This window comes from Natator depressus, chromosome 22, assembly GCF_965152275.1.
Source record: "Natator depressus isolate rNatDep1 chromosome 22, rNatDep2.hap1, whole genome shotgun sequence".
Taxonomy (NCBI): Eukaryota; Metazoa; Chordata; order Testudines; family Cheloniidae; genus Natator; species Natator depressus.
The window spans coordinates 4,312,476-4,325,127 of NC_134255.1; the positions used below are offsets into that span (position 1 = coordinate 4,312,476).

The 12,652-nt window shown below is 50.6% G+C and overlaps 1 protein-coding gene across 3 annotated transcripts in view; it reads right to left on the reverse strand.

The window, feature by feature from the left end:
- Positions 1–12,652, reverse strand: part of KIRREL3 (kirre like nephrin family adhesion molecule 3) — a 738,745-nt gene that overhangs the window by 48,391 nt on the left and 677,702 nt on the right. For 2 of the 3 annotated variants that reach the window (XM_074936864.1, XM_074936866.1), the window contains exons 11-13: positions 9,802–9,902; positions 6,678–6,876; positions 5,038–5,073 (exon numbers count right to left, since the gene is read on the reverse strand). In XM_074936864.1, coding sequence (XP_074792965.1) covers positions 5,038–5,073; positions 6,678–6,876; positions 9,802–9,902 — 336 coding nt within the window. The remainder of the gene's footprint in view (positions 1–5,037; positions 5,074–6,677; positions 6,877–9,801; positions 9,903–12,652) is intronic. The other variant, XM_074936865.1, reaches the window with a different exon arrangement.

A 12,652-nucleotide genomic window follows, 5' to 3' on the forward strand; every position in this document is an offset into this window, starting at 1 on the left:
CACGCTGTTCTACTGTCTCAAATACAGGAGATGGGGGGAACCTGGAGAAACTGCAAGCACGAAGCTTAGCAGGGCCAGATTGATACTCCACTTCCAACCAGGAGTTTATGGGATGGGAGTGGTGGACCATCGTGTCTCAATTTTTAGGGCTGCTCATGGCTGCGTGTCTCCACCGCAATACATGTTATCAGCAACCTTGGGCTCTGCTCTGAAGCTCAGCGCAGCTTCCTCATGGGGCAATGATAGAGGCGTGGGGCTGTATGAATGGGGAGCATGGCAAGGGGAAAAATCTGTAGTTCAGACCGAGCTGAATTTGTAGTGAAGACAATCTAAACTGTGCACACCTCCTCCCCTCTGAGTTCGGTTTAGGAATAATTTATTTTGGTTTGGATAAAACCGATTTGCAATAGACTTAATCTAAATCAATACACGCCACTTTTAAACCCAAATTAGTGTCCACCTAGTAGTTTGCATGACGCTGGTTTAAATAACTGCAAGCTAAATCGGTTTCAATACACACCTGAAGTCCAGTTAGTGCCACTTTCTCATGCAGACACATTCTATTGGCCTATTTACTCTGTCCTGGGCTATGGTGCCATCACAACGTGTGTGCAATCCATTGACATCATGAGGATCTGTCTCTTTTCCTCTCTACTCCTTTGCTCAGGCCAGATCTACACTATGGTATGACTTTGGTATAATTATGTTGCTCAGGGTTGTGAAAAATCCACACCCCTTAGTGACAGTTATCCTGACCTTAATACCCCAGGTAGACAGCCCTTCTCATGCAGGTGGATTAGCTAAGCCAATGGGAGACGCTCTCCCCTCAGCATAGTGTCTTCACTAAAGCACTGCAGCACTTTAAGGGTAGACCTGCCCTCAGTCTCATCCAAAGGGATCAATACCCAATACCATGGCCCCAGTGCCACTAACCCAAGTTCAGGCTGAACTTTCAAACCCACGGCATTCAAGTGGGCTCAGAGTTAGGCAAAAAGATCTTTGCCCATCCCTAGTTCATCTTGAACTTCTGGTGCCGGCATAGAGTGGAAGCTAAGTCTCAAAGCCCTCCCTTCTCAAGAAGCGGAGGGATTAGTCAGTGAAAATAAGTTACTTTCTAGATGCAAATTGGTTCTGCTCATGTGGGTCTGCCTTGTAAATGAACACTTTTCTAGGAAGTCTAGAGAAAAAAAAATGTCCCCATGCTTCACTCGTCTGTGCAAATGGAGATTGTTAATACTGGGGGACACAGATCCATAGATTATAAAACCAGAATGGACCACTGTGATCACCTAGTCTGACCTCCTGTGTAACAGAGGCCAGAGGTCTTCCCTGAATTAATTCCTGTTTGAACTAGAGCAGATCTTGTAGGAAAACATCCAATCTTGATGTAAAAATCGATATACACAGTGAGGACATGAGATCAAACAACAGACCTTCCTGGAAACCCAAGGGAAGTGACTTAGGGCAAGAGCAAGCATCCACTAAGAGTGTCGGAGGGGTTCTCCTCTGACTGATCTGGGTCAAAGGTCAAAGCCGAGACCTTATTGCAAGTTTAGCAGGGAAATGATCTTTCCAGTGGCCCATGCAGTTACTACTAGTCTACGAGTGGATCAAGGTCAAGCCTCCATCTGTTCCGAATCCTTGGACACCTTTGTATATTTCACTCTCCTCCCTGTAGAAGTAAAGAGGGCAGAAGGAGATGTCCAGGCGGGGTTGTCCTGTCTCACTGATGTATACTTGTGTTTACTGGCTGCCGCAGGCATTTGTTGTAGTTCTCAGACCACATGAGGGCGGATAGTTCCCTCCAACTTCTAGTCTAGGCTGGCCCTGGCAGGGCCATGGGGGTGCATAATACAAGAGGACATTCAGGGCAGCCAAGGGATTAGGGGAGAGACACGCACTATTCACCATGGACACTGGTTTCTATAGATTGCTCCAGCGTGTCTTTGAGTGATAAGGTGGCAGGGCAATAACTGTTATAGAAATGCCCATGAGAAAAAACCTAGCAGTTACTGATCCCATCTACATTTTTAAGGACAACTAGTTGTGGCTACTTCAAGGGTCCTTAGCTCATTCAGTGTTTTAGAGCATACACCAGCTATCACAGGTGTATTCCCCTGTTTTCTTTTGCCCTCAGTAGGGCTGGACAAGCAATTTACTGGGTGGATTTAGCCTGTTTCTTCTGTTTGTGGATTATCCGCAGACAGATTTAATCTTTGTTATTTAGGTGGTTGTTTGAAATGAGTCAGTGCATGGTTTATGACAATGCATTTCAGCCCCTGGCTTGCTCGCAAGGTGTCTGCTGAGTGTTGATTCGTGTATATGTAATTTGCTATTCATGCCACGTGACTGGCCACTTCATTTACATGGTACTGTTGCTGCTCCCTGCCTGGATGACTGCCAAACCTGCAAAGAGCTTCCCCAATGACTGTGTGAACATTGCCAGCAACACTCCTTGTGCAGATGCATATTCACATGAGCCCCCAGGACACTTCTGGCAAATATTTTTGCCTATAAAACCTTTCTCAAAGCTCATGGAAAGGACTACAAAGGGGTGGCGAGGCCCATCCATGGGTGCATGTTTACAGTCACTATTTGAATGGATGTTTGCAAACATTTGCAGCCAGCTCTACACCACAAAATTGTATCTGAGATCATCTCTGAGGGCTTTGAATGAATACAGTGTTAAGGTCAAGGACTAGCAACTTTACTGAATGTGTCCAGCTGGGCTCAATGCTTGCAGCTGAAGTCACTGAATGTAACCATCCCATTACAGGTGTCAGCGTTACAGGTTGAACCAGGACCCTTCAGCATCAAAGCACAGTCCTCTACCACTCGAGCTAAAGCAGTAAAGCTCCATTTGTCAGTAGCAGTAGTAGGCTGTCATCCTCTTGTGGATCAGCCACAAGAGAAGGCCATGACACTCTTTGCCAGGAGAGAACATCCCCTAATATCAGATCCTAGTATGCATCAAAATTTGGTGTACAACTTCCCTGCTGGTTGTTCTAACATCCTGTCCAAGAATGCTGAGAGGGACCTGCCCCAGAGAACATTATACCCAGCTTGTCCCCATCTACAGCAGATCCCTACCTTGACTTGGATCAGTCAGATTTACTCCCAGACTTCTAGCCTTCCAAACTGTATTGCAAGCATATTGGAGAGGAGCGCTCCTCTTAACCCTAGTTTACCTTTGGCATCGCTAACATGCCCCTTGCTGGACAGTCACAGTGTCTGCAAATCTCATCACTTTGCTAGACACTGTTCCTTCTGGGTAACTTGCTGTGTCAAGGGCTCCAGATGGCTCCCAACAGAGCCGCCGGTGGCGCTCTATACCCTCCGTGCCTCCTGTGTAGAATCGGAGATGGCTACTTTAAGCTGCTGAAGCCAGCTTAATGGGCAGGTAGCATCTGTGAGCCTTCCTCATATGCCCTACACTCAATTCCCAAAGCCCTGCTTCCTTCTTTACAGTGAGTCCCTAAATATGGCTGCTGGAGCCTTCACCCTCTCTTTCGCCACTTCTCTAGCATTCTGCTTCCAGACAACTCTGCCAGTGCAGAAATAACCTATTAGCCCAGTCACCTATCCCTCACCAGATCTGCTGTGCATGCAGCCTGCACTTCGCTATCCCCAATATCCAACGGGCACCCTTGCATTCTGCGTGCAGCAGTTTTACCAAATGAGGTTTCAAATTTGAGCAAACTCTTAAGAGTTATTACAAACTTGTCGCCCTAAAGCCAGTCTCTGGAACAATGCACCAAGCCACCCTTGAATGGATCCTTCTAATACCACAGACGCATCTCGCCATGTTCTACTGCATACACCGTGTCCTTCGTTGTACCTTCACTGAGAAGGCTTGTGCCTTCGCTTAGATGGACGGCGTCCATTAGAGCTTGTGAGTGGGTTGATATAAGCCACAATGCACAGGAAGGTCAACTGATTAGAAAGATGAGAGGGTAAGGGGTGAGCCATGGACATCCAGGGAGAATTAGAAGAGAGGTTTGGTCACCCACTTCTTTGAGCAACCTGAATGGGAAATCTTGTGCTAGGCAAAGCTCAAGCAGACGACGAAAACTCATCGTGAAGAGCAGACATCACAGAGCTTCGGCAATTACTTGTTCCTCTTAGAGAAACAAGCAACGCCAGGTGAGTGGAGAGATGGGAGCCTGGAGACACTGTCAATGCCTGCTAGTTCATCATCAAGGGAGCAGGGAATGAGATCCAGAGGCAAGTGAGGGACTCTTAATGATAGGGTTTGGTCCTGGACGAGTGATGCGGCCAGCAGCGGATGGAGCATGACACAGGGAATTGGAAAAGCTGGCTCCTGGCAGAGATAACGCCAGGGGCTCTCCTGGGATGGAAGACACAGTCACTTACAATGGAAAGGCACAATGAGATGGTCAGGTGACCAGGGATGGTAATGGGTGGGCCAGAATAACAGTGAACAGAGCTGACAAAGAGCCCAGTGCTGCAATTTGCTGACTCATCAGCTCCAGTCCCCTGGGAAGCCTAATCCAGGCTTCATGGAGGGTGCTGTAGTTCAGGGAGATGAGAAATACAGCTAACAACAGTTTGTGACAAAGGCAATGCATCCTGCAACTGTCTGCCCCGTTTCAGGTCCATTCCTGTCCCACCTAATGCTGACAGTGGCTAACTCCCTCCCACTAAGGTAGGGAAAGATGGCTGGAAGTTCATTGCCCCTCTTGAAATTCACTGGTTTGTCTGTGTGTTTCCCCATAATAATACTTAGCATTTGTACAGAGCATCTAGTCTGTAAACTCCAGCACTTTACAAAAGGGTCTAAGTATTAACAGATGGGGAAACCGAGGCACCAAGAGGTCACATGCAGAGCTGGGATTAGAATCCAGGGCTCCTGTCCACTGGTGCATGCCGTCTCTCAGAGCCTTTGAGAGATCTCTTCCTGCCCTCCCGCTGTCTGTCTCAGGAAAGGTAAAGCTAGAAGGAGGCTGCTGAATGCTAAGGTGTGAAAATGCAGCTGGGGGCAAGTCACATATTCACCTTCAGCTCATGATTCCATACCTGCTTCCATACCAGCTCCTGATTTCATTTCCGTACCTGTTTGAAAATAAAGCAAGCGTCTACAGCCTTGCCAAGCCCAAGTGCACACGTCAGTATCTCTGAGCAGGCAGGCTCTTTGCTGCTGGACGATGCAATGGTGCATGGACGTTCCCCTGAAACAGATATTCTCTACCACCCTAGTCTGAGGTTCCACTGCATGGGGACCGGGAGCTACCGTCTGGCACTACACTGCAGATTGCTGGGATATGACTTCAGAGTGGTGTAGAGACCCCACCTCATGGATTCGGCATCGTTGTACAGCAGGGACAACCACTAGGATTCAGTTCTGCTTTCCTATAGGTTCAACCACTGGGAATCACTCCCCTGGGCAGGGATCTAACTCCACTGCCATGTCACCTGCTAGGCCCCTTCTCCATCTCCAGCAGAGTCAACAGTGCCCTTGCAGGACCCAACTAAAGCGTCCTGCATGGTTGCCCACACCCACTGGTGTCCAGCTCCACTCCATGCAGTGGCACGGGCTGGGACCCAGACCCATTGCCCTGCAGAGCTGCCCACTGGGACCCAGTTTGTTGTTCTGTCCTCTAGGAACTCACCTCATTGCCATGCACAGGCTCTGATTGGCAGACGATCGGAAAAAACACGGTCTGTTTGCATTGGAAGAAGTGCGAGGCCAATTTTGAGGGGTTCATTTAGCTCTGATTTAATCTGAATGGCAGCCTTGCCCATATAAATCAGAGCTTAATGAGAACAATCCACCTGCCGGCCTGGGCATTTAATAACATAGGCTAGAACTGGAGTCCCTCCAGGAGCAAAACATTCTCTACAAAGGCAGAGCCCCCAGCGTGGAAGCCCCCAAACTGCCCCAGAATTATTCAGAGAGCTGCTTAACCCTTTCTAGGAGCTGCCCTTCCCTCCCACTCTGGCTGCCATGGGTTCCATCTGTCCAGCCCTCCCAAAACTTGCATCTCCGATGGGCACTCTGCTTGAAGCTTCGAACACCAGGCTGGCCCACTTGGGTCTGTGTCCTGCTTTGCAGAGCAACGAGATGCTGTCAGCTTGCATCGCGTGGAATCAGTGAGAATTGCTGACCAGGTTTCATTAGCAAGCTCTGCCACCGCAACAAATTTGTGCTTTGGGCCCTCTTTTATGTGGACGGTCCCTGGAGCATGTAGCCTCCTCCAGTCCTCAGCAACAGCACTGCGGTGTGTGGTGGAACAGGGGCTTCTGAGCAGCGCACACGTCAATTAACTCCCAATGGCCTTTACCCTTCTACTTCTGCTTCACTTGAGAGGGCTCAGCCCTGAGCCAACACCCCTTGACTTCAATGAGTGGCAAGGGCGTTTACAGACTACTCAGATCGAGTGAGCCACACAAAAAGCTACTGACACCTCCCAGCCGTCACACTGTGCAGCTGGCATCGGCTCTGCAGAGCGTTTCCCATCTCCCAGAGACATAAAGCTTTGGGAGCTAGGGCCATCCAACAAGCCTTCCCAGTGTCTTCCTAAAAAACATCCCAGTTGCCCTTTGACATGTCTCCTGGATATCATAGCACCTCCCTGGTCTTCTGGAGCAGCCAGCTGCTAATTCCCAACGCCCAGGAGCCGCTGCTGGTTTCTAAGCACCGTGTCTGTGGCTCCCACCTTGTTCTTTCAGCCGGATGATCTCAGTGTCTGAGCCGAAGCTGTTCCAGGCAGTACAGTTGTAAATGGTCTGGAAATCAGCTCGGACGATGTTGCTGATGGTCAGTGTCGAGATGACGCCTTCCTCTGTGCTGACCGTCTCCACTGTGTAGCGCCCTGAAGTCCCAGACTCCAGCACGTTCTCCTTCCAGGACCAGGCCTGCAAATCAACAAGAGGGGTTAGTTTTGTTCATTTAGGGCCTAATTCTTTTAGAAGGGCCTCAACTTGGCCTGGGGTGTGCACCCCTACATAACGGTTGGCACAGACTGTAGCCTGAGGATGTCTAATGTGCAAGGGGAGTCAGTTAGGGGTGGGACTTTCAAAAGCATTTATGAGATTTAGGAGCATGAGTCCCACTGAAAGACACAGGAACCTGTGCTCCTAAGTCACTTAGGTGCTTTGGAAAATTCCACTCTGGATGTTGACATGCCAGTGGCTAAACTGCAGCCACTAAATTTCAGATGCAGTTGTTTCTAGGTGCAAACTGAGGCACAAATTCAGAAGCCAATCAGCAAGATACCCAGATCGGGCACTTCTTGTCCAGTTCTAAGGGTAAGTGGTATAGAGGATTACAACAGGCCCTGTGTTTGCTATGCTGGGGAAACTGAACAGACAGCTTGGCTTGAGACTGGAATGATTAAAATGCTGTAAAAATGCATTCGTGTTCAATGGGGGGGACACGGCAGGATTCTATTCTGCTCCATGCATCATCAACCCAGCTGCCAGCTCACTCCAGCCTTCAGACTCTTTCCTGGGCCGGGGCAGAAGGATCCCTGGGAGCTGGATTTTCTGATCCCAGGTGCAGTTTGTAGCACTGGCCCTGAATATTAGCAAATATTCCTGACTTGTAACCTGTGTCTCTCTGTCTGGGCTCAACGAGCGGGGAGGAATATGGAGCCCCACAGCCAAGATCTTTACAATTGCTGCAGTGGCAGCTGAATTCTGCTGCTTTAGGAGCTGTGGAGGCATTCTGTGCTGGGGTGGGTGTGAATGCGATGAAAGACCTGGTCAAACTGTTCACTGCAAGTAAGTTAGCTACACTCGGTGCTTCGATGACCCCCAGAACTACAGCATCGGAGCATGCACAGCGCCCCTGTGCAGCAGGGCTGTATGATTATCCCCATTGTGTGGATGGGGAACTGAGCCCCAGAGAGACTAAAGGCTAGATTCACAAAGGGATTTAGGTACCCTGCTGCCCAGTGGAACTGTCAGCTCTGAGTCAGATGGCCAGGCTCCCCATGCATTGTGAGGTGTGCGTGTGTTGGGGGGCAAGTTAGGGGTCTAAGAAAAGGATTCTCAGAAGCCAGCACGCTGAGCGGGGAGCTGCCGGAGCCAACCAGGAGTGAAATGCAGAGGAAAAGGGTGGGGCTTAGGGTCCAGATTCACAATGACATTTAGGTGCCTAACTCCATGGTCTGGACCTTAGGTGCCTGAATGAGAGGCTGGAAGCAAGCACCTGTCTCCACTTGGCATTCTCAGCCATGAGCCCCATCCTGGAGCTGGGCAAAGTCCCTTTGTGACTCTAGCTGTCTCACCACTGCACCAGCCTCCCTTCTCTGGCTAGTTTACACTGTTTGGTCACAAATCGTATGTGACGCCATCCTGATTTCTGCCAACCAGTTTATGTGAGCAAATGCCAGCTGCTGGGGGGTTTCAGGAATGAGGTCTGGCAGCAGCGCTGGCCCGGTCTCCAGCCTATGAGCGCAGCAGCTGGACCACCTCATTGTCTGAGCAAGTCAGACAGCCTGCTCTTAAACCCAACAGCAACCACTGATCACTGGCTGCTCAGTGGACATGCCCGCATCTGCAACCTCTCCTGTGCTTACCCTTTTCCTAGCCTTGCTCCAGCCCTGATCCTGCCTTGCTCCCAGCCTTGCTCCTCCTGGCCTGCCCAGTCCTGCTCCCCTCCTTGTTCCCGCCTCTGCTCTGATTCCTAGTCCCTACCTCCGGCTCTGACCCTTGGCTCTGATTCCTGGTCCCTGCCTCCGGCTCTGACCCTTGGCTCTGATTCCTGGTCTCTGCCTCCAGATGTTTAAGGTCAGGCTTGACAAAGCCCTGGCTGGGATGATTTAATTGGGATTGGTCCTGCTCTGGGCAGGGGGTTGGACTAGATGGCCCCCAGAGGTCCCTTCCAACTCTGTTATTCTATGTTCATGCATCAATTCCTTTGAGCACATGTGACCATGGGTGTTTATGTGAAGCACAGCCTTCATCCCAACCACCACCCATGGCCACAAATGCCCTGCACAGAAAACTGCAAGGATGTGGTTGAACCGAACAGCCATTTGAGGTTCCAACTGTGCTGCTCGCCTTTGACCAGCTCTGAGGAATAGCCTGAAAGCATGCAGCTAGGTTGTTCCATGCTTGGGTGCAGGTGTGCGAGTTATTCCATGTTTGAAGGCGTGTACATGTGAGGGAGGCTGGGCTGTTCCGTGCCCAGATGCTGTGATTTAAAGGCTGGAGGAAGGTGTTTTCCTTTCACAACACTGGGTTTAGTATTAGAGAGACAAAGTGGGCTGTAGCCCACGAAAGCTTATGCTCTAATAAATTTGTTAGTCTCTAAGGTGCCACAAGTCCTCCTGTTCTTTTTAAGCTGGGGGAGGGAATCTCTTTTATTGGATCAGCTCCTGTTGAGGAGAGAGACAAGCTCTGGAGCTACACGGAGCTCTTCCTCAGGTCTTGAACCTGGGTACAGTATACTCAAAGGAGCAGCAGCCCAGTTTCCCAGTGTATGGGATGCAGGTCTCCGCCAGAACTTTTTTTCCATAAGCAGCCAAGGGCTTTTTCATCCCCTGGTTACAGAACATGCTCCATTTCTGGCTTTGCAAAACCTTGTGAATTTCCAAGCCAGTCAAAAGTGCAGAACCACTGCCTGGGGCTCCGAAGCGGTTTGCCTATTACCAAGGTGATTAAATGCCACCAGGACTTCTCCTTTAATGAATTCACACAGGATTAGAGTGTGGCCCACAAGCCGAACCTCGTTATCTAGCACAGGGCTGGCCAGGCGCTACGACGGGAGGGGCAGCAGCCTCTCTCCTGCTGTACAAGCCCATTCAGTATGGAGAAAGGGACGGGCCTACTCACGATTCTGTCTGGCGGAGGGGTGCTGCGGATGAAACACTTGATCTGTCCCTTTTCCCCATGCAGGGCGTGCTGCGTCTGAGTGCTCGAAATTATGGGAGGGCCTGAAAGAGAGAAGAAGGGGTGAAACCTGGCTGACTTCCCCCCACCTTCTTCCACATGCAGGGGGACTCCACAGCAGGAAATATTGTCTGATGCTAATGAAGAGCAACCAGCACAGTATCCCCCCCAGGGAAGGTGTTTTTTGGGGGGGGGAGTGGGAGGGGGGAGGACGGCTATCAGAGATGCTGTGTTACAGATGCACTCTTCTCCAGAGAGAGAGAGATCTCAGATCAAACCTTCAGGGCAGCAGAGATCTGCATGACGGACACAGTGCAGACCAAAGATCCTGTATGGGGACCAAAAGCTCTGCTTTCAGGCCAGACTGTTCCCTTTCAGTGGGGCTTGTAGGGATACACATCAGGGCTGTGTTGCTTCTGCTGAGCGGTGTGACACAAATCCTGGGGATCTGCACGGTGGACACCGTGCTCCCCAGCTCTCTCCAAGCCCACAGTGGCATCATTGACACAAACTGTAAGAGACCCTCACTTTCCCTCTCTAAGGCAGTTCCTGCATGGTGCTAAGCTGTCCTTCCCGTTCCGTTCCGAATTCTCTCCCATCTCAGGCGCCCTGTGGGCGGCCAGCAGAGAGCGCTCTTGCACAATGCACGAGGCACCCTGTCTCTTGCTCGCCCTAGAGGCGAAAGGCCCACAGGCTGTTTGGAGCCCTCGTTATTTCTCGCTCTCAGTAAAAGGGCCCAGTGATGGGGTCGCGCAGGGAGTGCAGTGGCAGCCTCGCTTGAGCAGCTATTCCCATTCCTCATCGCCTGCATTCATTAGTGGGCAATTACACTAATTCCTCCCCGTTGGCTTGTGGGGCGGAGACTGAACGAGCCAGATGCAAAGAAAGCTGGCAAGGGCTGCTAGTGCCAATGGCGAGGGGTGTCAGTGTCCCGCAGACCGTAAGATCCACCCCAGGCTCGGCCACTGCCCACACGTGGCTCTCCATGCCTCCTTCGCGAGCCTGGGCGCATCAGTTCCAGGCACACAGAGCGAATGTGCCATGCAGGCAGCCTAGGAGCAGAACACGTCCCCGGGACGTGCCTCCTGTGTCACTTGGGAACAGAGGGCCAGATTTACAAAGGGCCTTAGGTGCCTAAAAATGCAGCGAGGCGCCTAGTGGAGCTTTCAAAATGTCTAAACAGGTTACGTGCCTAACTCCATTGTTAGAATGGTCAACGGGAGTTAGGTTTGTACCCTGCTTAGGTGTCTTTGAAAATCCCATGAGGGATTATAGTGGCGTCACTACGATGTAGTAGGTCTGCCGGCATAACCCCAGAGCCTACAGCCAAGTTTTTTCACTGGGGAAGGAAAACCACCTGCCTTAAGCGCTGGTTGCTAGGTCATAAGGACATAAGAACGGCCATACTGCGTCAGACCAAAGATCCATCTAGCCCAGGATCCTGTCTTCCGATGGTGGCCAATGCCAGGTGCCCCAGAGGGAATGAACAGAGCAGGGAATCATCAAGTGATCCGTCCCCTGTCACCCGTTCCCAGCTTCTCATCGATGGAACAATGCTTCTGCACCTGGGGCTAGGCTGGCATAGCTATGTGCCAGAGGGTGTGGATTTTTCACACCCCTGAGCACCATCACTATGCCAACCTAAAGCTTTAAGTGTAGGCCTGTCCCTAGTCTAAGCCTTGGGAGACCAGGGTTCAAGTCGCTGTACTGGCACAGACTTCCTGTGTGACCTGGGGCAAATCACTTTGCCTCTGTGCCTCAGTTCCCCATCTGTACAATGGGGAATAGCGCTGCCCTGCCTCTCAGCAGCGTTGAGGATAAATACAGTAATTTTGTGGAGATCCTCATACTCGTATACTACAGTAACAGGGGCCACGTAAGTACCACAGATGGCTGTTATCACTGCACTCAGTCACTATGATTTCCAGGGTCTTAAAAGGGCTTATAAACTCATCAGGTTGGAAATAAAACTGACCCATTCTGACCCAGCCCTTAGCCACAGAGTGAGGTCCCAGATCCCCTGTTCCCACTGAGCCGCATGCTACCATCTGCAAGTAGTGGCTTCAATTTGATTTTAGCCACTTGGAGATAGATGGAAGATCTTGTAACTAAAGCACAGGTCTGGGTGTGGGGATCTGGGTTCTGATTCTGACTCTAAATCACTTCCCTTCCGTGCCTCATTTGCCCGTAGGGAAAATGGGCATGGTAATACAATAAGAATTGTTGGCACTGTGTTTTGAGATCCTCCAGCAGAAGGGGTTATAGAAGCACAGAATATTATTTAATGGCGCCACATGATTATTATACAGAGCTGAGGTCATCTAGTCCATCCCCAGCCAGTGCAGGATTGCTCTCCAGAGCACATTTTTCTAGCACACTCATATGTATAGTGTATTGTCTCTTGCGTGCGACAGAGCTCGTTGGATACAGCCAGGTTCTTCTCGGCCCATTTGTCCAATGGAGCTCAGAGTCAGCGGCAAAGGGAGCTCAAGGGGCAAACACCAGCCCTGACATCTTTCACAGGAAGCGGGTTGTTTTTGTGCCTTTGATCAGAACGAGGGAGATTTCAACCTCGGGACTGAAAAACATTTTATTTAATTCTTTACATTAAAAATATACAGGGCTTGTGGGGCGAGCGAGCCATTCCTTGGGGATGCGGGGGGCCAGGCTGCTTACTCGGTGGCTTGTTTTTCATTTGCTGCCTGCTTTGGGGGTGGATCAGGGCCCTTCATGTGTGCAGCCACCTCTGGAAGAGTATGGGAGGTGGGGTGGAGCTGAGCTACAAAACGGTTGC